The 20851-nt window shown below is 53.8% G+C and overlaps 4 protein-coding genes across 4 annotated transcripts; 2 read left to right on the top strand and 2 right to left on the bottom strand.

Moving 5' to 3' along the window:
- Positions 1 to 1113: 1113 nt before the first annotated feature.
- HER10_EVM0013258 (uncharacterized protein) lies at positions 1114 to 3174 on the top strand (the record flags this gene model as incomplete). The annotated part of the gene is made up of 1 exon (XM_035482622.1): positions 1114 to 3174. The coding sequence occupies one exon, from the start codon at positions 1114 to 1116 to the stop codon at positions 3172 to 3174; it is 2061 nt and encodes a 686-aa protein (XP_035330304.1).
- A 1808-nt stretch (positions 3175 to 4982) lies between these two features.
- On the top strand, positions 4983 to 5996 carry HER10_EVM0008211 (uncharacterized protein; the record flags this gene model as incomplete). Its single annotated transcript, XM_035477743.1, has 1 exon — positions 4983 to 5996. Exon 1 carries the CDS (start codon positions 5079 to 5081, stop codon positions 5994 to 5996), a length of 918 nt encoding a protein of 305 aa, XP_035329714.1. The 5' UTR covers positions 4983 to 5078.
- Positions 5997 to 6366: 370 nt separating this feature from the next.
- On the bottom strand, positions 6367 to 10139 carry HER10_EVM0005114 (HSF-type DNA-binding protein). The gene is made up of 5 exons (XM_035474739.1): positions 8617 to 10139; positions 8465 to 8563; positions 8346 to 8413; positions 7872 to 8291; positions 6367 to 7816 (listed from the first exon to the last, which is right to left on the bottom strand). The coding sequence occupies exons 1-5, from the start codon at positions 8961 to 8963 to the stop codon at positions 6984 to 6986; spliced, it is 1767 nt and encodes a 588-aa protein (XP_035329302.1). The 5' UTR covers positions 8964 to 10139; the 3' UTR covers positions 6367 to 6983.
- Positions 10140 to 15673: 5534 nt separating this feature from the next.
- On the bottom strand, positions 15674 to 20687 carry HER10_EVM0009295 (WD domain-containing protein). Its single transcript, XM_035478786.1, has 2 exons — positions 18655 to 20687; positions 15674 to 18573 (listed from the first exon to the last, which is right to left on the bottom strand). The coding sequence occupies exons 1-2, from the start codon at positions 20503 to 20505 to the stop codon at positions 17887 to 17889; spliced, it is 2538 nt and encodes an 845-aa protein (XP_035329839.1). The 5' UTR covers positions 20506 to 20687; the 3' UTR covers positions 15674 to 17886.
- Between the last annotated feature and the right edge of the window lie 164 nt (positions 20688 to 20851).

Below are 20851 nucleotides of genomic sequence, written 5' to 3'. Positions count from 1 at the left end.
AATGGAAGCTTCATCGTGCATGATGTGGCTAGTGCTTCTGGCTGGTTGGCTGAAATGGTGATGGAAGGCAGAAACGATAGGCAACCAGCCACAAGTTCGGCCATGTGGTGTCTCTGTATTCTGATTTGCTGGAATGCGAGCAATGAAGTGATGGTTGCTGAGCCGCTCACTATGCTGCATTGATTCGGCCCTGGAGAGGGAGGGATACATCGCGTTATGAGGGACATTTCTGCCACCACCCTGGTTTATCGCTCTTTTCTCGGTGCTACATTGGCTAATGTTACACGAGGATGCTGACCAGTTACCTGGCAGCTTGTTTGAAGATTGAAGGAATGGCAGATCAAGTTGCAGTATTCAATTTCAGGCCGAGGTCGCGAGGCTCCAACTGCCACGCCTCCGTGGGAAGCAGCTGTTCGATCTCCAATTCTTTCTCAATTCTTTCTCAATTCTTATCAAGACCCTCCATACCTTACCCTGGTATATTTCGAAACCGCCAGTGTGACCGATTCACGGTTGGATGGCGGCGGCCGCCGGCGGCGAACGAAGAACTTCTCAGCCACACTCAACTCCCGCCAATTGAATATACGCTTGGGCTCTAGCCACCGAGGCAGACTCTATGAGGCATTCGAATTCCGGGCTTTTCAATGGTTATGCTACCTGTAAAACCTGAAGATTTGCCATATTTCTCACGGCTACGCGGCATGATGGGCACTGGTGTGGGAAACGAGGTGGTGTCCGCGATGTGATGTGAAGTCGGAAGAAAAGTCCACAATTGAGTTCCAGGTGTCTTAGGGGGCCCCAGTCATGGTCCGCGGGGAGGTCTCGGGCGATGCCGCCTTGTGGCAGGTGTTGCAGGTGCATCAAATGGCTCGTGCAGCCAATTGAGCTCCCCTGTTCTAAGCAAGTCCCAACGCCATCTTCGCCTGCACAACTCCCCTGCCTCACACGTTGACCACCTTTCCGGAATAGGACGAATCCCCGCGAGATGTATCTAACAGCAGGCATCTATTCACGAATGGCCTCATCAGGCACACCACAATAAAATATGTCAGTCGAAATCTCGACTAGGTGACTACCGTGTGTCTTTTGAAAGGGGCCTGACAAGCAAGCAAGATGCTCGAGGAAGCAATGCCGCTGTATGAACCCCTCGATGCTGGCAAGTCGGAAATCAGGCTTCTCGAATATGTCAGCTTCTCTGGTCAGCCATCTCTGAGACTCAGTCAGGTATCTCTCGACGAAAAGCCTGTGTACACAGCCCTATCATACGTCTGGGGAGATGCTTCCATCACTGAGTCAATTCTTTTGAACGGCCAGGAGTTTCAAGTAACCAGAAACCTCTTCCACGCTCTTCAGCATCTCCAAGATCATTGGATAGACACATTTCCTGGCCGACATCCGCAAGGCTTCAGAGTTTGGGTCGATGCCCTTTGTATCAACCAACAAGATGTCGCAGAGCGGAATCAGCAAGTGCAACTGATGCGCCGAATCTACGCGAGTGCCGAGCTCGTGTTTTCGTGGCTCGGAACGGATTCCGAGGAAATTGGCGCAGCATTTGATACGATCAACCTGGTGGCTCATGAAATGGACAAAGTCGTAGGACGACGCCACATTGGAGGAGTCGAACCACACGAACTGATCAGCTGGATGAGGGATTGGCCACAGCTCATCTCGGCTGACATAGGACCTGAAGATGACTGGCATTCCAATCAGTCGTGGAAGAGCATGCGGTCTCTTTTCAACCTACCGTACTGGTTTCGCGTATGGGTCGTTCAGGAAATTATCCTCGCAGACAACCTGGTCCTGTTGTCTGGGAAGTCTTCTGTTGACTGGATAGCGCTGTTCCTCACATGCAGTTGGATTGGGAGGTTGAAAGAGGTCCGAAACTACTTGCAGAAGCCTTCGTGGATGGTAGAGTCTGCCTGGCTCAGCATCACGTCGTCCGATAGGGTGCCATGGCACAATCCCATGCGGCTCATGAAGGCGAAGCACCTACACAAAAGACCAGAGACGCTGAGTGCAGTTGAGTGGGAGAGCTGGGGCTGGCAATTGATGAGCTGGAACCACACCCTCGCCGCCACCGACCCCAAGGATAGCATCTACGGCTTGCTTGGTCTCACGAAGTTGCCCCTCATTCCCGACTACAGTACGGACATCTCGGTTGCTTCGGTATATGTCGAGTACTTTGCTCAATACCTTGCATTCTGGAAACAAACAGGACAAGGCAAAGAGCTTGAACTTCTTCCAATGGCTGGCCTACACATGACCATGGGCGCGACTCAACCACTGGTTACGGCAGACCTTCCAACATGGGTTCCGAACTACCCATACGCATGGAGTGAATCAAACAGGTCGTTTGAGCCGATCATAGGAGACGCTGATAATGGAGTTTTCGGGTCAGATGTCCCAGATGCGAACATCTCGGGCAAAAGGCACTTACTGGTGTCCGGCATTCGTATCGGCGAGGTACTTCGCAACCTGCCGAAGCCAACATTATTCGATACTGAGCATAAGCTTGTCAAACTCATCGAACAGCTGGTAACCAGCAACACTCAGTTTCCCGGTGGGATGACTGCGCAGGAAGCCGTATTTCGCGCGGTGTTCGAATCAGGCGGTCGTGGCGAAGCTGTCCTCTTTCGGTATCCCGAAGCCCGAGCTGAGATGGCTCTCGGCTTCTTGTTTCACTTGATGTATATCGATCGGGAATACGCAGAGGAGCCATTAGGACAGCGCCTATTCGAGCTACTCGGCCTCGACGACAGCAGCAGCGAGGCGTTCAATGATAGCATCTCGAAAGCATTTATTTCTGGCCATAAAATCGAGGGTCCATGGCTGGAAAGGCTCGCAGAATGGAATCCAGAGGATGGCCTTTCACCCGAGGTTCACGACCAGGTGAAGTCGGGTGTGACCGCCTGGGACTGGCGTGATCGCGGGATGTTGCAGATAGGAGGAGCCGGGGACAGCTACATTGGCGTTTCCCGACAAAACATGGCTGAAGCTGGGGATGTCGTATGTGTACTGAAAGGGTCCTCGGTGCCTGTTATTTTGAGGAAGACTGAAGGTGAGGCGACTTGGAGCCTGGTTGGCACGTGTTGGGTAGCCGGGATGATGTATGGTGAGGTGAAGACCAAGCTCGATGACGCTTCCGTGAGTGTGGAGAGATTTGCACTACATTAACCAGGGATCTCAGCAGCATCAAGACGCCAGACATGAGAGGCCACGATCATAATGTAATCGCTCGCTCCTCTTTAAATACGTTTAAGACACTTTGCGAAATAGTTTTCGCGAAGAGTTGCCCCTAATCCATCTCTCATGACACCACATTGTTGATACCTACCTTCCTCAAATCATGTAAAGCCTCAATTTCATCATCACTAACTAAAAGTGCATTATTGAGATAATTTAGCTCATAAAGTTTCATTTAAACTGAAGATAATCAACATTAGTAGTTGCGGTAGTGCCTCATAGGTGAATCTCACTTCCACGAAGGCGGCTGGATGGTACTCTGTACCGTTGGTGCCTGAGTATTCCGTCCGCCCCTTGCCATTCATTCCAAGTCCGTCATCGCCTCCGTGGCTCAACCCACAGCCTGCGCCCTTGATAGTCATTCACGTTGGAGCGTCTGTCGGGGTGATGAGAGGGTGCACTTGGCCGAAAGGTTTGAGTGTATCTTCCCACACTGACGCATACGACCTTGCCATTTAAAGTCTGTTGTTCGCCCGGGGCGTCGCACTTCAGCAACATATCTTGCCATTTTGTCATTGGCATGCATGTTATTTTGCCTGTTTTACTAAGTTTTATTATGTTCCCCTTTTTACTCTTTGAATCTCGAGCATTTGGATGTTGAGGTTTTAAACCGTCAACACCCGTCGCGGTCGCCTTTTTTCTTTTTTAATAGCTATTCTCACGTTCGCCGCGTAGAAATGGACTTGGAATTCATGGTACAGACCTACCCCGCCTGAATAAACAGCTAGAAAGACCGTAAATCAATGAAAACAAAACACAAGGTAGAAAAAGTGATTCACCGATAAGGAATCGAACCAAAAACTTAAGTGTCAGGTCAGTGGCCAAGGGGACTGAGATCCACACTCGGGTCTTCCCCCATGAACCCCTCGGCCATTTCACCCGAATCACTTAAGTGACAGGAGTGAAGGAGAAAAGAACCAAGTACCCTCTAACGTCCACAGATTCCGGATCGACTTGGAACTATTCTTGCATAAAACAGGAGATTATTCGAGAGACCTGTTTATCGAAAGCGATGCCTCATGATATACCAGAGTCCCTCGCGACAGTTCGAAAGGGCGTGCGATTTAGGGCCCTGAGAATCACCCTTCTTCGAGAAGATCCTCACTCTGGTCGAGTATGAGAGCCAAGCCGCCATTCCATCTTCAGGTTATTCCTCCTTGGTTCTATGCAGGCCAGCCATATCCTGAGGTTGCCCCGGCACCCTGGATACTATCCGTACTCAGTTCCAACGCACCACTATGATGCACATTATCCCTAGCTTCTTAAATCCCCTTCGCCAATTGAATACTGCTCAGAGATTCGTGAAGCTTGAAAAAGAAAATGATCGATTTCTATGACTGCCTAGTGGATTGGATCAAATGCACTCACATCCTCCGTGCCGGACCGTCCCCCTTCTCGGCCCGGACCCGGAGCGGGGCCGACGTCAACAAAATTACCCGCTCCTGCCCGTCACGCTGCAAAAGATTCTTCAACGTTCGATTTGTGGAGAAGGTTGCACCCACCGCCGCCCGCAGTAAAGAACACCTCTTTCCCCCCCTGTTCGTTCGAATCTCCAGGCCCGCGCACCCGAAGTTCCACGCTAAGATAGACGACGATAAGACGTTGAGCACGAGCCAACGAACTCCTCCCCCCAGTCCCCAAATTTTTTAGTCGTCCCTTCCCGTCGCTTCTGCGCATCTTCTAGACGCCGATCGTCAATAGCCTCAACCTGTCGCAACGTCGAGATCGCCAACGCACTCGTGTGACCAAACCTTCGAGTCCTTGAAGTACCCCAAAACATACAGCAGCCACATCATAGAAAATTCTTTACATCTGTACAACATAACTTATACACAATGGCGCCAGCATCGCCGTCCGCCTCTACGGCAGCGCCCAAACTCCCCGCCTCGGCAGACTTCAACGCCCTCTACAACCGCATCTCCCTCGCCTCCGCAAAACAAGCAACCTTCCTCACCTCGATGCGCGCGAAATACCCCTCCCTAGCACGATCCTCCTCAACCTCCACACAAGCAACAACCTCCAACAACGCCGCTGCGCCAGGCACCTTTTCATCAATGTCGAAACCCACCTCCGCAACCGAGACCACAACCACAGCCACCTCAACAGCGAGCCGCCCCCGAGCTTCAGCCGACGACGCAGACCTCCGCTTCGAGAACCCAAACACGGGCCTCGGCTTCGCGACCTCCAAGGCGGACCAGACCACCTCCGCCGCAACGCGGGACCTGAGCCGCCGCCTCCTCGGCAACAAACGCGGAGGGGGCCGCGCCGCAGACGACCCGAAAGCCCTCGCCGCCGCCGCCTTGAAGAAGCGCAGACTACATGACGACGAGAGCGACGAGGAGGAAGGGAGAGGCAGCTGGGGCAAGAGCAAGAAGAAGAAGACCAAAGTCCGTCAGGAGGAGGGGGAGTCTGCCGAACCCGAGGCGCTCGTACATCCGGCAGCACGGGAACGGGGCGATGTCGAGATGCGCGAGGGCGGATTGGACGACACGGAAGTTCAAATACACGACAACGGCCAAGACAGCAAGGAGGATGCTTCGATCACTAGTCCGATCCAGCCGGAAATAGCGGCGATGGACCCCGCCGAGGGGGAGGAGGCCGATAAGCGACCCGAGACAGACGAAGCCACCAAGGAACGGAAAAGGAACAAGAAGAAGCGGAATAAGGAGAACAAGAAGAACAAGATGGCGGCGGCCGCGGCCGCGGGAGGAGAAGGTAGCGTCGGAGCCGCTCAACAGATATCAGTGGCATAAGGGAAATCATAGTTCCGCACATGACGAGTGCAGACTGCGGATCAGCGACACAACGCGACTCCCTTGGCCCGAGATGCCGGGACATCATCTCGCCAAGACCGCCGCCCTCATCCCTTGAGACCCTCTGGGAACTGCATGTGCGGTAGGCATCAGCGACAAGTCTCGGAAACTGTCGAATCACACAACTGCCGCGGATTGGCTGGCTGTCACAATATTGGTCATTGCATCTTTGCATTAGATCTAGCCAAGGCCTGTTGAGCATGTGCCATCAGGCCATTTACAAGCCACGCACAGCTGCTACTCCTGACCAAATACCTCAATATTCAGATGTGAACATGTTATTTTTTTTTTTTTTTTGAATGATTCTCCATTCCTCTCGCATCCCAAATGCAGATGTCGCAAATTACACCCCGATATGGACAGTTTTGGACAAATCTTGACAAACCTTGCCGCCTGACGTCCCTTGGGTATCCCGTCTCCTGAGCTCCGACCGCAAACACACAGCCTCCATCCGAGAGTGAATAATGTGAAAAGAGATGTGGGATTCGCACTTGTTCTGTTCGATGAGACGCCATTGTGACGCTGAATTACTAGGGTTGCTAGTTTATAGTATGTTGTTGCTTCACGCAGGTCGGCCGTGATGCAGTAAAAAACACATGGTTGATATCAATGTTGAACTTTTTGACGATTGAGAAATCCGGTTGGAAGTCGAGATTGACCGTCGGTGAATCGTATTATGTAGTGGCCGTTGGCTTCGTGTGTGTATCGGGTCTTGAGCCTGGAAATTTTGGTTGTAGATATGCATCTGTGCAGATCGTGTACTGATCTGAGTATGATCCCCCTTTCTTCTATACAAGGAAAGAAATATTTCCAGGAAATCATCGGATAGATGTGTCTATCTGATATAGAAATGTACGGGCACGCGTCCGAGGAGTGTGCCATGCATAAGGATCCACCGGACGACCCTGAAGGAGGCAATTGCTGTGCTCACTGCATACGCTTACGCTTCCGATCATCGTCGCCTCGGGGATCCTCATCCTCGTCGTCTCGTTCAGCTGTGTCAGTCGGGTTGAGGATATGCGCCATACTTCCGCGACGCGTGGGTGGTCCTGAATGATCCCTGATAGCTAGATTCTTGTTGTCCCGGTTGGCCGAGTTCCACGACCAGTTGCCAAAGGTATCCCCACCACCACCACCATTCGAGAAGGGTGCGCCAGGAGGTGTGGTCGGTCGCGATAGAGGCCGTACTTGGGTCGCGTTTTGCAGTGAGTAGGTGGACAGCGACTCCCTCAGGCGCTGGTCCTCCGGCGCGAGTCGACTTGGCGAAGATGGCCAAGGTCCGGAAGGCGGTCCTGATGGAGGCCCTGAAGCAAACGGCGGCGGGGCACTGGGCTGCCACCCGTGTGCCCGTATATCAGCCGATGTGTGACGTCTTGCTAGACTTCCAGGAGGCGGCTCAACCTGGGCCAAGGGATGCGGCCCCGGAGGAGGCGGAGGTGGCGCCCCCCGCAAGGGAGATGAGGCCTGTGGCACTGAACTGCCGCCAACCGAACCACCGCCAATCGAGCCATAGGGTCTTCGCGTGCTGATCGAGAGATTCGAAGGCACAGGAGGTCGGTAGAAGTTCTGCCCTCTGGGCTGGGGAACAGCAAGATTCGCATTTCGTCTCGGGTCATCTTGGGGTAGCTGCCGCGGCGAAACCGGTGCATTCTCCACGTTGGTGAAGTATGCTCGGCTGCTTGAGAATGGCGATTCCTGGGGATCATCAATAGTTCGGAGCATCTCGGCCTGTCTTGCCATTTCCGATTGCAAATTGAGAACTGGTTCGTGTAGTGTTAGCTACCAGCTACCTGGACCGCCAAAGATGCAACTCACCATCCCGGTGCACTGGGTTGTCGGGACTAGGGACGAGACTGAGCACCGTCCTAGACAACTCTTGGTTGAATTGGAGGAGCCGTGACATTGTCTCCATCACTGCTTGCTGCTTAATATGCATGTAATGGGCATTCTCTTCACTTCTCTGGAGTCGCATGCTAAGGTCGTACAGCGTATGCTCGAGCCCAGGCATGCGCATCTCGGAGCCGTCGCTTGGGGGAGGCATCGGTTCCGCAGGCGTTCCGGGTTGCGAAGGGCTGGGCTTTGAGTTGGGATACTCCCGGTGAACAAGAGCATGACGTGAAGCTCGCCGTTTGATTTCACGGAGTCCAACCAGGTCGCCTCGCTTGAAATTGCCGTTTCCATGTTTGAATTCCCACAAAGCGGTCTCGGGATTTGTCGTGTGGAAAACGTCGCTCACTGTTGCCTCAATTAGCATTGGACATTTCGTGGTCAAAGGAGATGTTATCGAACCTTTATGAAACCCGTACATGTTCAATTGCCTGACAAAAGAGGATATGTTGGTGTGTTTGAAATATTGTCTGGTCGATAGTGAGTAGGTGAAGGACATGTTCGAAAGCGTGTTCACCTACGCTAGAACCTTGGAAAAGTCCGCGGACGGTGACATAACGAAGCTTTCAGCACTCGCTGACCATGATATCAGATGCTGTATGCTTGGGTCCTCCAGCATGCTGAATGGTGTTAGCTATAATGCTACTGAACAATGTTCTAGACTCCTGCTCACCTGTACAGCTTATGTATGAAAGCTGTCTGCACAATCTTTGGCTGGTGCACAGCCGCGGCCGCAGCTGCGGGCGCGGCGGGCATGGCGATCGAGTTGTTCGCAGATTGGTCTGTAGGCGACGTGTGCTTGGATGCGCCGTTGGCATCCGTATCGTTGTGCTTGCTCGAAGGAGAGGTCGTGCTGGCGTTGTTGGAGGAGGTGATCTCCATAGGCTCACCGGGAGATGGAGCAGACATTTGGATGGTCGGGGTCGGGGTTGGGATAGGTACAATGCGATTCGGAATCAGATCGGCATGACCGTTAGCAGGCAGAGGAGCTCTCTGCGGACTCTCAGTCACTGTGGCCATCCCCTCTGTAAGACGCAAGAATCCGGTTAGCTCTAGAGACAAGGGCGCAATAAATTGCGAGGTGAACGCGGTTTGGGGAATGGCAGGGAAGACAGGAGAAAGAGTTGGAGCGGTATCGAGGGCGGTCGCGGTGGGTTTGAGGAAATGGTTGAGGGGCTTGTCTCACCTCATGGCTTCGCAGAACGGTATAGGCGATGCGGGCGGGTTCTGCAGCGATGCGCGCAGAGGACGACAATAGGATAGGTCTATCGCAGGAGGTATGGGGTTTGGGTGGCTATCTGGGATCGGTTCTAGTGTCGAGTGATGCCTTTGTGCTCTTTGGCAGCTTCGCGAGAAGGCTTCCTTTAGCTAGAGTTGGCGGGAAACGACAGCAATGTCGGTTGAAGCAGGCGAGCGCGAGTGGGTGAGCGGTTTGGGGGTTGAAGTGTTCAGCCGTGGTTCGGATCTGCGAGCAGCAGGTCTCTGTTCCAGCTGCCGACAGGCTTCCAACGTCGGGGGATTGCTAGGTAGAGGGATGGATCTGCTGGAATGCGTCCAGATTGGCAGAGTTGAAGAAAAAGGTTCGGGGGTGTTCTCCTCGTCCAGATGGGTGGCGGGACTCTCAGCGAAATAGCTAGGGATGCGGGATGCAAGAGAATAGAAGTGGAAGTGTCGAAGTTCTAGAGTTCGAAGAGAAGGAGAAGGGTTGCCGAAGGCCAGGGCCGCCGGAAATATGACGACGAATGAGGGACAAGGACGAGGGACTGGGGGTGGGTGGTGGTGCTGATGGGTGGTGCTTGTGCTGCTGCTGGCGAAGGTTTAAAGTGGCTCGACTAGATCGATAGTCGGTTGGATCTGCGAGAAGACAGGAAGAAAGAAGGCCTGATTAAGGAGAGCAAGTGCCACAAGAATTGCGGGATGGTGTAAGGTAGCGTGTACTCTAGACTGTGATTCAGCAGTCAGCTTCTGAGTGGCCCCGTTCTAATTGCGGCGTCGATATGTCAGTCAGTTGGTAAACCCAGTGGTTTGAGGTACCTTTTGTCGTGTTTGGGTCAAGGAGCAAGAGAGGGAGCAAGGACGGTAGATAGCCGAAGAAGCATGCGTGGGAGAAGGAGGAGTGCGAGCGTCGAGTCTCGATTGCTGAGCCCAAGCACGGTAATAGTATCCGTAATGAGAGAGAGAGCAAGAAAAAAAAAGGAGAAGGCGAAAGTAATAGAAATCGAAAAAAAAAAAAAAAGGGATCTTAGGTATCCAATGTCAAATGGCCGAAAGTGGGAGAGAGAAGGAGGGAGGTGTGGCGCCCGTCCCACCAGCAGCACCAAGTGAGGATGTTCAGAATGTTCAGGTCGGGGAAAGTGTCGTTATTGATGGAAGCTTGCTGATTGGGCTGAAGGAGGGGGTGGGAGGGCATCCGCGGGCGTGTGAGATGGACGGCCATGCATGGGGCGGGCCCAGGTCGCTTTACCTTGCAGCAGCAGCAGCAGCAGCAGCAGCGAATTTTAGGGGTACGAAGTAGGTACGGAGCACCAAGGAGAGGACGGGAGAGCTCTCCTGCTCTGAATTCTTCTTTCCCACCTTCACCTCGGGCAATCGCACATTCCGGTACGTACAGTACCTCATGTACCTACCTTAGGTACCTCACTCAGACAAGAGATATCTCACTCCAGGTCTCTCACTCACGCACAACCACATGGGACGTATTTGTACATAGATATACACGCGCGCTATCTTTGCCTGTCTCTCTCTCTCTCTCTCTCTCTCTCTCTTATATCTCACTCACACACGCATACACACGCTGCTGCACACAACAGGGCAGGTGGCACGGCACGACAGAAGATGTGGAATGGAAGATACCGTGGAAGCTCAGGAGAGAAGGGGGAAGGGGGTGTCCGGTCCCCGCCAGCTGAAAATGGGAATGGACAGGTGGAAAAGCAGGAAAAGGTCACATTCAATCCAATGGGTGGGTGGATCTGGCTGGAGGGGGGGTCGACGGTCGTCTTCTCCTCGCTGGGATCTCAAAGCGCACGCCCTCCCATAGGTAGGGAATTAGATGTGGGTGCAGATGCTGGGGTCCCTGGTGGCATTCTCCGGAACAGGGTCAGAGGAACAAGGTTAAGGCCGATGGATGAGCTGCCAGCCAGTCTCAAAGTCTCAAAGGCTTCTTCTCCTGCATGTATCACCCCGTGCCTCTCAGTATGGGCGAATACACCTGTATTGTATTCATGCTCTGGGCAGTCAACGCACCTTGAGATGGATAGCGCCCGCCGGGATCCCGTACCGCTCAGGGTCAGATTTTGGCTCGTCTGTCTACGTAAGGTAAGGTAGTGATGTACCTAGAGAGGTGTCTCTGCAGCTACAGTACCTACCTACCTACGCCATGAATTTGAATCGAAGAGGCGTTGAAGCCCCGTCAAGATGAGATGAAATGCAAGTCCTGATGTCTGAACCCCTGACGAGACTCTTTCCAAAATCGGCCAAGTTTGCTTCTTCCTTGCCAGGTCTTTGCTATCATGCAATTCAAATTCACGAAACGTCAAACATGATGATGAAGTACACTGGCAGGCAGGGAGGGAATCGCCATTTCACCATCCTCCAGACAATAGCCCAGACGTTCGATTGGCGAAGCTCTTGACGCTCTTAGTCACAGTCATCTGCTGATGCCCACCAGTCTAGAGGAGCACAAAGAGCTTCAGCCGCACGATGCCTTGAACATCAAAGAGGTACATGACACCAGGTAGGCCATGTCTCTTACCACTGATGAGAATGAGAGTCCGCAACAGTGTCGTACAAACTTCGACGCCAGCCAGAGACATGGTGGAGAGATAGGGCAACGAGTGACGTCGGATGAAGTACCCTGCGTCCAGTCTAGTCCGCGCCTATCTGTCCTTGGCTGCCGTTTCCTGCCCTGCTAGGTGTCCCATCGAGTACCTTTGCATACAAATACGGAGCACCACAAGGCTTCTCATATTCAACTCCATATCTCCGGGGTCTGGGCAACACCCTCTGCATTGACAGCCGCATGACTGCAGGTCAACCACTACATGAGGTTGCAGTTGCTTTGGACAAGAAGTTCGATTGACGGTTTGAGCCATGATGAGCAAGCTAAAGGTACACTACCTTGGGCGTACAAAAGACACGGCCCGGTCTCTGGAGCGCCCGCCCGTAAGGAACCCTAAGACCGCCGGATGTTGGACCGTCGACTCGACTGTGTTTTAGCAACACATCTTTCACTCAGCCGCTGGTCGGAGCCGGCGTCATGGCATCAAGTGGATGGTCCTGGCGTATCTGGTTGCCTACCTAGCTGCGCGTCTGCTTCTCCCGTGCTTTGAAGCTCTAAGACTCAACTCTTGACTTACAGTTGCCAAGACACCAGCCTGTGTCGGAAACATTGCACCAAGAGGCGCCCACCAGGCAATGTATTTCGTTATACTAGTTCTCTCTGATTTGTAAGTTTTGGTTTTTTGGCCAGCCAAGTGAGTAGAACCGTACCTTTGGCAGCTAGCATTGGATGTAAGGAAGGGAAAAGCATCTGCATCTCCCGTACCAGTCAAGGCAGAGTCTACTTGTAGGCAGGTAGGTACTTCAGTACCCTGGGTACCTCAGTCAAGTAAGGTGCTCAAGCTAGCAAGCAGAAGAAGGTGAGGCAAGGTAGATGGAGATGCGTACCTGCCAACTTGATACCTTGGGGTAAGATGATATTGGAAGGGTCAGCACAAGACACCTTCTGACTTGCCTTGCTTTTCCTTGCCTCGTGTTCTTTTCCCTCCGTTGAACAAACACTCAGACACCACGGGGCTCGACTCTTCGTTGCATGTGGCCTCGATTCCTATTTGCGCAATCCATCTCTGGTCCTTTTTCTTTCCAGCTTCGTTTCTTCGCCGTTCTTTCTAATTCGACTGAATGCCATTTACAAGGCCTGGAGCTGAAGCTTGAGTGACCGTCCCTTTCACTCCTCCACATCTTGAATAAACGCATCTCAATTTCATCCACCACCACCCTCCCTCTACCTAGTCGTCTTGTGGACCGAGCTCTTTTAATTTCAACCGGCTCCTCCAGCATCAGCCCGGACGTAGGCACAACCGATTCAACGTTTCTGTCAATTTCCTAGCATGTCGCCTTCGGATACACCATGATATGCACATCATGTATCCGTTCACCTTATCCCGTACCCCCTGAGACTGTCCTCTCCACCCTAAAGTCCGTTTTTGCTTTCTTTTCCCGTCATTCGATCCCCAACTCCTCGTTTCTCTGACACGCTGTCTCAGTCATGCAGCTCAAGATCTCTTCCCCAATCGCCCGGTCCAGGAAGCTACAAGATTGCCATCTGCGACAATCATAGTCTTTCAGCCAACCCCGTCTCCTAGATGCCTAGATGCGGCCGTGACCAGGAGGGGGTGTGGGTGGGGTAGACACTATCCCAGCAAACCAAACCCATCTCCTGCTGAGAACGAGATGCGATACCCAAACCTGCGAGGCAGACCCCCCTCGATAGCTTCTGGCCGGCTGCAGCTGGAGGGTCAGTATCAAGTTTCGATCGACCCAAACGAGAGGCATCATTTTCTTCCCGGTCCTTACCATAACTACCACCATTTAACCATCATCACCACCACCACTGCACAGAAGCAAACACTAAGGGCACGCCAGGACCCGACAAGCCGTGCGGGCTGGATCATGCTGCTACCGAGATGCTCTGTGCTTTCTTTCTGCTTCAACAGCTCCAGCTTAGCCTATCCGTTGCCCAACTAAAGCATCCGGTTCGTTGACTACTTGTCACGTCTGTGTCCGTTCGACGACAGGGAGACGACAAGCGAAACTGGCGGGACTCTTACCGAGCCAAAGGTCCCCAAGCTCCTCGTCCCAGGGCCTAGTCCCCTTGGGCACGAGCAGATGCTTTTACAACTGACAAGCCAGTCGGGAGCTGCATTGCTTTCCCAGGAGTAGTGTTAAATCTCGATCAACCGTGGGCTTTGCCGACTATCCTGGAAGCCGACTGGCCAAGAAACTGTGCCTGGCTGTCTTCGCTTCGGGCCTGTGCTCTGTGGTACTGCGAACGGTCCAGTATGTGGCATGTGGAGAGCTTGTCCTCATCAAATTGAGCACGCAAGTGCTTCAGAGCGGCTTTTGCGCAAGCCCTTTTGCTTCCTGTGTCTTACCGTGGCGTGATGATGGCCTCTGCCACTCACCCAATGAAGCTTGCTTTCCCGCCGCTCAAAGCAGACCGTCATCTTAACCAAAGGTTCGAGCTAGCGGTGGTGCGGTGCTTGTGGCAGCTAACGCAGGACCACAGGCAGCCCAGGAATTGCGGAAGACTCGAACCGGCCAGACGGTGCACTTCTGTTTCAACGGCGTCGCTTCTTCGCGATAATATCCACCATCCGCGCGAGACGGCTAGGGCAGACACGATCCAGCCATTCGTCTCCAAACGACCGCCCTAGCAGAATGGCCGTGAGCTCAGTGCCTAGAGGCCTAGTTGACAATCGGGCCCGTCGATGCAGTACACGCGCAATGATCACTCCGCGTCAAAGAGGAACGCACAGAGACCCATAGGTCAAAATACGATCTAGACAAGCATCGCATTGCTCTTGGCCAGAGGCTCTTGAGATGCTGATTACCTGCCGCAACAGCCTTCATCACCAACGAAAAAACTCAACAGGTTGGGTCCATGTCGTCCATGGTGAATCGGAGGAGGCTATTGGAAGCGCAAATTCAAGATTGGATAATCAAGATTCAGCAGGCATGTGCCGACCACTAACAAGCAACCAGGGAGTTTCTTGTCTCCCATATGTAGTGCCTGCGGCCACGGGATGCTAGGGAAATTTGATCTGCAACTACTCAACATCAAATAGCCCATCGTTCGTTGACGCCTCAACTTCAATCCCGAACTGGCCAGTGCCAGTCCGAGGAAGTCGGCGTCTTTACGCCAAATTCTCCGCAGATTGTCCGATTTACTTCTCGCTGTTCACGCCTTTCGTCGCCTCTGGATCATTATAGCAAACGTTTTCTCGATAGATGGAAATGGGAGCTAGAGACCATGGACCGGGCCGACAAGGGCCAAGCCAGACAGCCATACTCGACCGAGGGATAAAGCGTCGAGCAAAAGCCCTGAATTCCCCCTTCCAACCCCTGCCCTGGTCCAGATCCAGACGACGACGTGTGGTTGTCACGTTTATTACCACGGAGAAGACTCGTCTAAGAAGCTCCTGCGAACAATGCGAAGCTATCATCTAGTCGTTGCATTCACTAGGGTGCTTCCGAACGTCGAAGAGAAATGTAATGCAACCCCCTCCCCCAGTAGCCCAGTCAGCATCGAGCACTGGAAGCAGTTTCTTCATGGCACGCATTTCGATCACTGGATACAATTGGGTCGCCTTTTCCAGCGAAACCAGACACAGTTACCGTCACATGCTCAAGATTGTCTTCGACCGTGCCTGGGACTATTTCCTCCGGCTCTCGCCTCGAAGCTTGCTATACTCTTCCGTTTTGAAAATAAGATGTCACGGCCATTCAGCTCTGTCTTGGCGCATCCTTTGAGCCTCGGGTGCCCTTAGCTGAACAAGGTTTAGGGGGTGATTTCCAGCGCAGAAACGTTGACCTCGTTACAAGTCGACACCCGCATCTGCAAACTCTTCCTACCTTAATCGCAAATGCGCCTGTGGATGGTGCCCTCCAGCGAGCGTCATATTCAGGTCATTCCGACGACGGACTGCTACTGCCACACAACCGGTAAGTCTCCAATCCTTCCTGGGGGCTCTTTGCATCCACCTGAACCAGCTTTTTGACTTCTTTCCAAACGAACGAGTTTGTGGATGGCGGCCTGAGCGAACGAACTGCAGTCCCAACGTTTCAGCAGAACCGCTATCCGTCCAGCCTTGTGTGATTACCGGACACTTTGCTGGACCACGCACTCATCATGTCAGAATGGAGGCTGCTACAGGCAACTGTTAGATCGAACACCTCAACGTTGTCGATCCGACAGTGTTCTCGCCCAGCACTGGCTCTCCTACTCCGTACACCACCACCTGTGACCTAGGGCCCCGGCCATCTCCATGGTCCGCTCTTGATGTAACGCGACCCGGGTCCGGCGAACTCTCTCTGCAGTAAGCGTTCTTTTGTCTGAAGAACGTTGAAGATGTAACGTCGACGCTCGTCTCACGGCGAATCGCCAAGCTTCTAGAAGTTCGACTCATACAATTGGCTTCCGGGAGCCCTTTGAGAATTGTCCAACCCAGAGCTCTGGTGTGCCTTTCGTCTCATCTTCACGTTACTGAGATTCTTCTTTAACAAGCAAATCGCTGTGCACCTTTGCGTATCGCATTGAACCCCAGAGCGGACTAGTTCCAAGAGCCTGCTCTACACAGCATGGTGACTGGTTCCGTGGAACGACACATCCGAAGCCAAAGAAGAACCCCACGACCGAGATCTACCCCGTTCGACTCGAACTCTAATTTCTGCATTACCCTGTCGTATTCCGGGTATGGTTGTTAATCCTTCCGCCCCCTTGCCTAGTTCGCACCGGACAGATCCCGCGGGTAGCCTACGTCTAACTGCGGTATGGCCGTTCTGCAAATAGGACAGGGTAACATGTCGCAATCACGACAACATGCATGCAAGCAAACGACGATGTCCCACAACGCGTCAATGGATGCGTAGCATGATTTGCTTTCATCGTCTTCGTGGCCAAACATGACACCTAAGCCTCTAGAAACAACAGGCAATGGGACGGATACACCATCGACCTCCAGGCTCTGGTCACCGTGTACCGGATTCGGGCCGCACCTTGCCGCCCATTCCGCTTTTCCTCCTCCACCGTCCCCGCGCACACGGGAACGAAGAGTGCTGCTGGGAACTCGGCACAGTCTTCCGAGAACGACCATGGCGTCTCGGTTGGACTGCCGAGAGAGAAACATGACACGAAGACGGCATATCTTGGGACAACACATCTTTCAATCTTGAACTCAATCGAGAAGAAGTTGAAGTTGTGGTGGTGCGAATACTTCGACCAGGGTCCCGCAAGAAACCCTTGCTTCCAGCACGAGGATGGAAGTCCAAAACCCAACCAAGAGACACGTGGACGCCTTCTTGTTGTTTGTTCCGGTCGGTGCGTGTTGTAGTCGAGTCTTCGCTTTGGTCCATTTTCGTCTTCGGATTTGCTGCTTTACTTTACACGGAGGAGTCTCGGATCCGGGGGGTTGAGTGTTTGGGCTCATGCACCCATCACGTCCGACATTATGCCGTTCGAGGCCGGGGACCCAGGGGCTCCTTCTAAGTTCTGGATGGGCACTCTCTGGAAGAACCTAATGTCCAACGAAGGGAGGGCGAAGAATTCGACCCAAAGTCAAATATCGACACTACGTTCTAACCCTACACAGTAAAAAAAAACATCAGCTCGGAAAGTCCGCGAGGACCGGTGCCATGGGTGCCGCCCTCGTGCCTGTGCTCCGGAGAGTTCCACGTATGGGAGATGAACCGCGACACATCCTCATCAAAAACACACACACGAAAACGACGATACGGACAGGAGTCCGCTATTTCCCAGTGATATCTTGCTCCCTTTGCGGAGAACACGACGTGCTTATTCCTCGTATTATTCATACCCTTCTGTCCCGACTCCGTATTTTAGACATTTTACAAGGAACACGACATGGACGACGATGACTGCCGAAAAGCAAAAAAAGAACCTCTATCCGTACGGATATCGCCTTTGTATTAGCTAGTCATTCATTTCGCGTCTTTCGCAGGGTGAAAGACAAACGCAGACCATCAAGTAGTCACTATCGTATCATCATCCAAACGCCTTTCCTTATACTGACGGGAAGGACCCATCCAAACAACCATGAAACCCAATTCCCGACATGGGGAGTGACGGGGGTTAGCCCCCTTCCCGAGTATGTGCCCTTCCCGAGCGGCCATCCAAGCCATGGATGACCAAAAAAACGAAAAAAGTCTAAAAGTCGCCATCGTCAACATCCATCCCGCTGACTCTCCGCTCTCCGATCTCGCGGATCTTGTCGCCCAGGATTGACCGTCCGTACCGCTCCGCAACCTTACCCGCCGCCTCAACCATACGGCCCGTCCGATCGCGCATCAGACCCACCAGCTCCAGCGCCCGCATGCCGCGCTCCTCGCCCTCGCGACACTCGATGGCCAGCATCTGTAGCAGCGTCTTGTCGAGCTCGAGCTCCAGCCGCGCTAGACCCGTCTTCTGAGAGTGCGTGGCATCGGTGTGGTCAATGAGGTCGCGCAGCTGGGCAGAGTGGATGCCGGAAATCAGCAGCTTTTGTTCCAGTTTGCGCGATTCGCGGCGGCCCTCGTCCTCCTCCTCGTCTCCGTTCTCTCCCTCTGCACCCTCCGAGTCCGCAGCCGGGGCCGGAGCGGAGGTGAGGGGCACGGAGAAGTCAAACTCGGACAGTAGCGGTCGCGGGAAGTAGGGGTACTGGTCCCCGCCCTTGAGGATGATACAGTGAAACTTCTTGTCAGCTACTGCAATGGGCCAGTAGGTTTCCGTCTTCCTTCCCGACGCTAAACGCGGGAGAAGCTTTGTGTCAAGGAGGGGCACCCAGCAGGCGCGCGAGGGCTTCCGCCAGTGAAGCAGGGTGAGCAGAGTGCCTGTCGAGTCATAAATGCAAGGATCCTGAGTCGGTGTACCCTGCCTGTCAGCGAAACTGCATCCTTATGTCCGAAAAGAAGAAGAGAGAGGGGTGTGTAAACTTACGCCGACATCTGAGAAGAAGACGCTCTGCAACGTCGCGCCATCGGGTAGTGCGACGGTGTCTTCGTTTTGGCAGATTTCGTCCCGCTTGATATTCTCGATCGTGTACAGGAGGCGGGCGTTGCCGTCTGCGCCGACGGGGCCGTTGCCCATTGTGATGACATAGTCACGCCAGCTGGCGCAAGTGACCATGGGTGTGCTCTTGGGTCGATAGACCCGGTACGGCACTCCAAAGAGAGTGAAGATGCGCACGTAATTGGCGGTTGTGGTGACTGTGATGAAGGATTCGCTCAGCGACATGGCAACTACGGCCTCACTCTTGGGCAACTCAGTCCGCCAGTCTGTCCGCTGCGTCCACGTCTCGTGTGGGCGGTAGAAGATGGTGGCGGGCGTGTTGTCTTGCGGTGGGCACGAGAACAGAGCGCCGTGCTCTGTCAGGCAGGCCTTGTCATAGAGGAATGTGTCTGTGAAGTGGAAGTCGCGGTGGAACTCGTGATCGTAAAACTCTACCGTCACGGTGTTGTGGCCGTCCTGGTCGACCGTCCAGATGACGCCAATCATGTTCAGACAGAGGTACTTGCGATTTCCGCGCCAGGGGGTTGAGCCTGGTTGAAAAGCCTCATGGAAGTTGAGCGCGAGCTGGCGGCGCTTGCTTGCGCGGTCGCCGTCGTCACCGCCGGCATCGAGAGGCCTCTTTTGCCCCGTCGAGTAGCCCGCACCGTCATCGTCAACAACAAAGCCGTCTCCATCATCGTAGCCGTCCTCGCCGTTGAGGAAGGAGTCGAGACTGCCCAGGGAATCGCGCCGAGGCCGGCTGGGGATGGCAGCCTTGCCGTTGGCATCTGGTCTCCTGGCGTTGTTGGAGATCTCTGAAAGGGGATCGTGGATAAACGGTGCGGGCTGGCGGGGCAGCTGCAGGAAGCTAGAGAATTGCTCCGTGATGAGGTTGGGGTAGATGTAGACCTCGCCGTCGGACGTTGTGAACGACAGCAGATTGTCCTTGGGATGCCATGTGATATCAATGACGTTGCTATAGTCAAACTTTTGAATCACGCTCTGTGTCTTTGTCTCCCAGATCAAGAGCTTCCCGTCCTTGCCTGCCGTCGCCAGCATCGCGCCGTTGGGCGACCACGCAACCGCTGTGACATCGCCCAAATGCCCATTGGCAAATGTCCGCTGCTTTTCCCAATCGTTCTTGGACACGACCTGAACATCGTGCATGGGAGTAGGCACCGCAAATGCCCGTCCGTCGGGATGCCACACAATTTTGGCCGAGTTCTCGGATTCGGGGTCGACAGGTCCAATGATGCCGTCCACCTTGCGGATCAGCTCCGGCGTCTCTGCCGTCATGGAGTAAACGTAGATGACTCCATCTGTGCACGCCAGCGCCAAGAGCCCGCCTTTGGGGTCAAATGCTAGGTGCTTTGTCGGGCGCCCGTGGTCCTTGAGAACGCGGATGCGAGAGTTATCCTGGGTATCGACGACCTTGACCGTGAGCTCGTCGCTGGCGACGGCACACCACTTTGCGTCGGGGGAGAGAGCGACGTCTCGGACTGGTAGAGAGGTGCGCGTGAGGAAGCGCTCGAAAGTAGTGTCCTCGACCGAGTAGACGCTGACGGTGCCGTCCTCTGAGCCGACCACGAAGAAGGCGTCAGATGCGGCGACGGCGCAGTTCTGCTCGGGGCAGTCGTCTATGTTGAAGGGCTCGCCATCGTGATGAGTGCGGTAGAGGCGGATCGTGTTGTTGGAGCCGACGGTGACGAGGCGGGCGCCTGAGGGCGTGTAGGCGAGACGGGTTGTTCCTGTTGTGTGCGCCGGCCTCGGCCGCGGTTTCGGGGCGAGGGAGGAGGCCATTTCGGGGTTGGTGTGTGGGATGTGGTTTAGATCTTGTTCATGGGTATTTTGGAACTCTTGCTGTCTCGGAGATATTGGTGATTATGAGCGATAAGTGTAGCTGACCGTTTGAAGAGTCGTGGTATCGTCGATTGAGGCCTTGTGGTTGGAGATGAGTGTTTGAGAGAATCGATGTGGTGATGGTGGGACAGAGGCACTCTGGGAGGGACGCGTTTAGACGCGTCGCGAATTCAATTAAAGCAACTTTTTGACAGGCGCGGGACAGGGGTTGATGATAGAACCCCGCCAGGTACGTACTTCTTCAGTTGGATCCACTTCCTTGACCACTTGGTGACAGGTGGGGGAG

This window comes from Colletotrichum scovillei (genome assembly GCF_011075155.1).
Source record: "Colletotrichum scovillei strain TJNH1 chromosome Unknown Contig00009, whole genome shotgun sequence".
Taxonomy (NCBI): Eukaryota; Fungi; Ascomycota; class Sordariomycetes; order Glomerellales; family Glomerellaceae; genus Colletotrichum; species Colletotrichum scovillei.
The sequence above is the reverse complement of the archived record's forward strand: the minus strand, read 5'-3'. Positions and strand labels throughout refer to the sequence as shown.

What these genes read in the sequence shown, in the direction of transcription:
- HER10_EVM0005114 (XM_035474739.1), bottom strand. Translation starts at nt 8,963, where the DNA reads ATGGCCACAGTGACTGAGAGTCCGCAGAGAGCTCCTCTGCCTGCTAAC. An exon ending in TTCATACATAAGCTGTACAG is followed by an intron (nt 8,564 to 8,616) that starts GTGAGCAGGAGT and finishes AACACCATTCAG; the next exon opens with CATGCTGGAGGACCCAAGCA. An exon ending in CAACCCAGTGCACCGGGATG is followed by an intron (nt 7,817 to 7,871) that starts GTGAGTTGCATC and finishes TACACGAACCAG; the next exon opens with TTCTCAATTTGCAATCGGAA.
- HER10_EVM0009295 (XM_035478786.1), bottom strand. Translation starts at nt 20,505, where the DNA reads ATGGCCTCCTCCCTCGCCCCGAAACCGCGGCCGAGGCCGGCGCACACA. An exon ending in TCTTCTTCTCAGATGTCGGC is followed by an intron (nt 18,574 to 18,654) that starts GTAAGTTTACAC and finishes ACACCGACTCAG; the next exon opens with GATCCTTGCATTTATGACTC.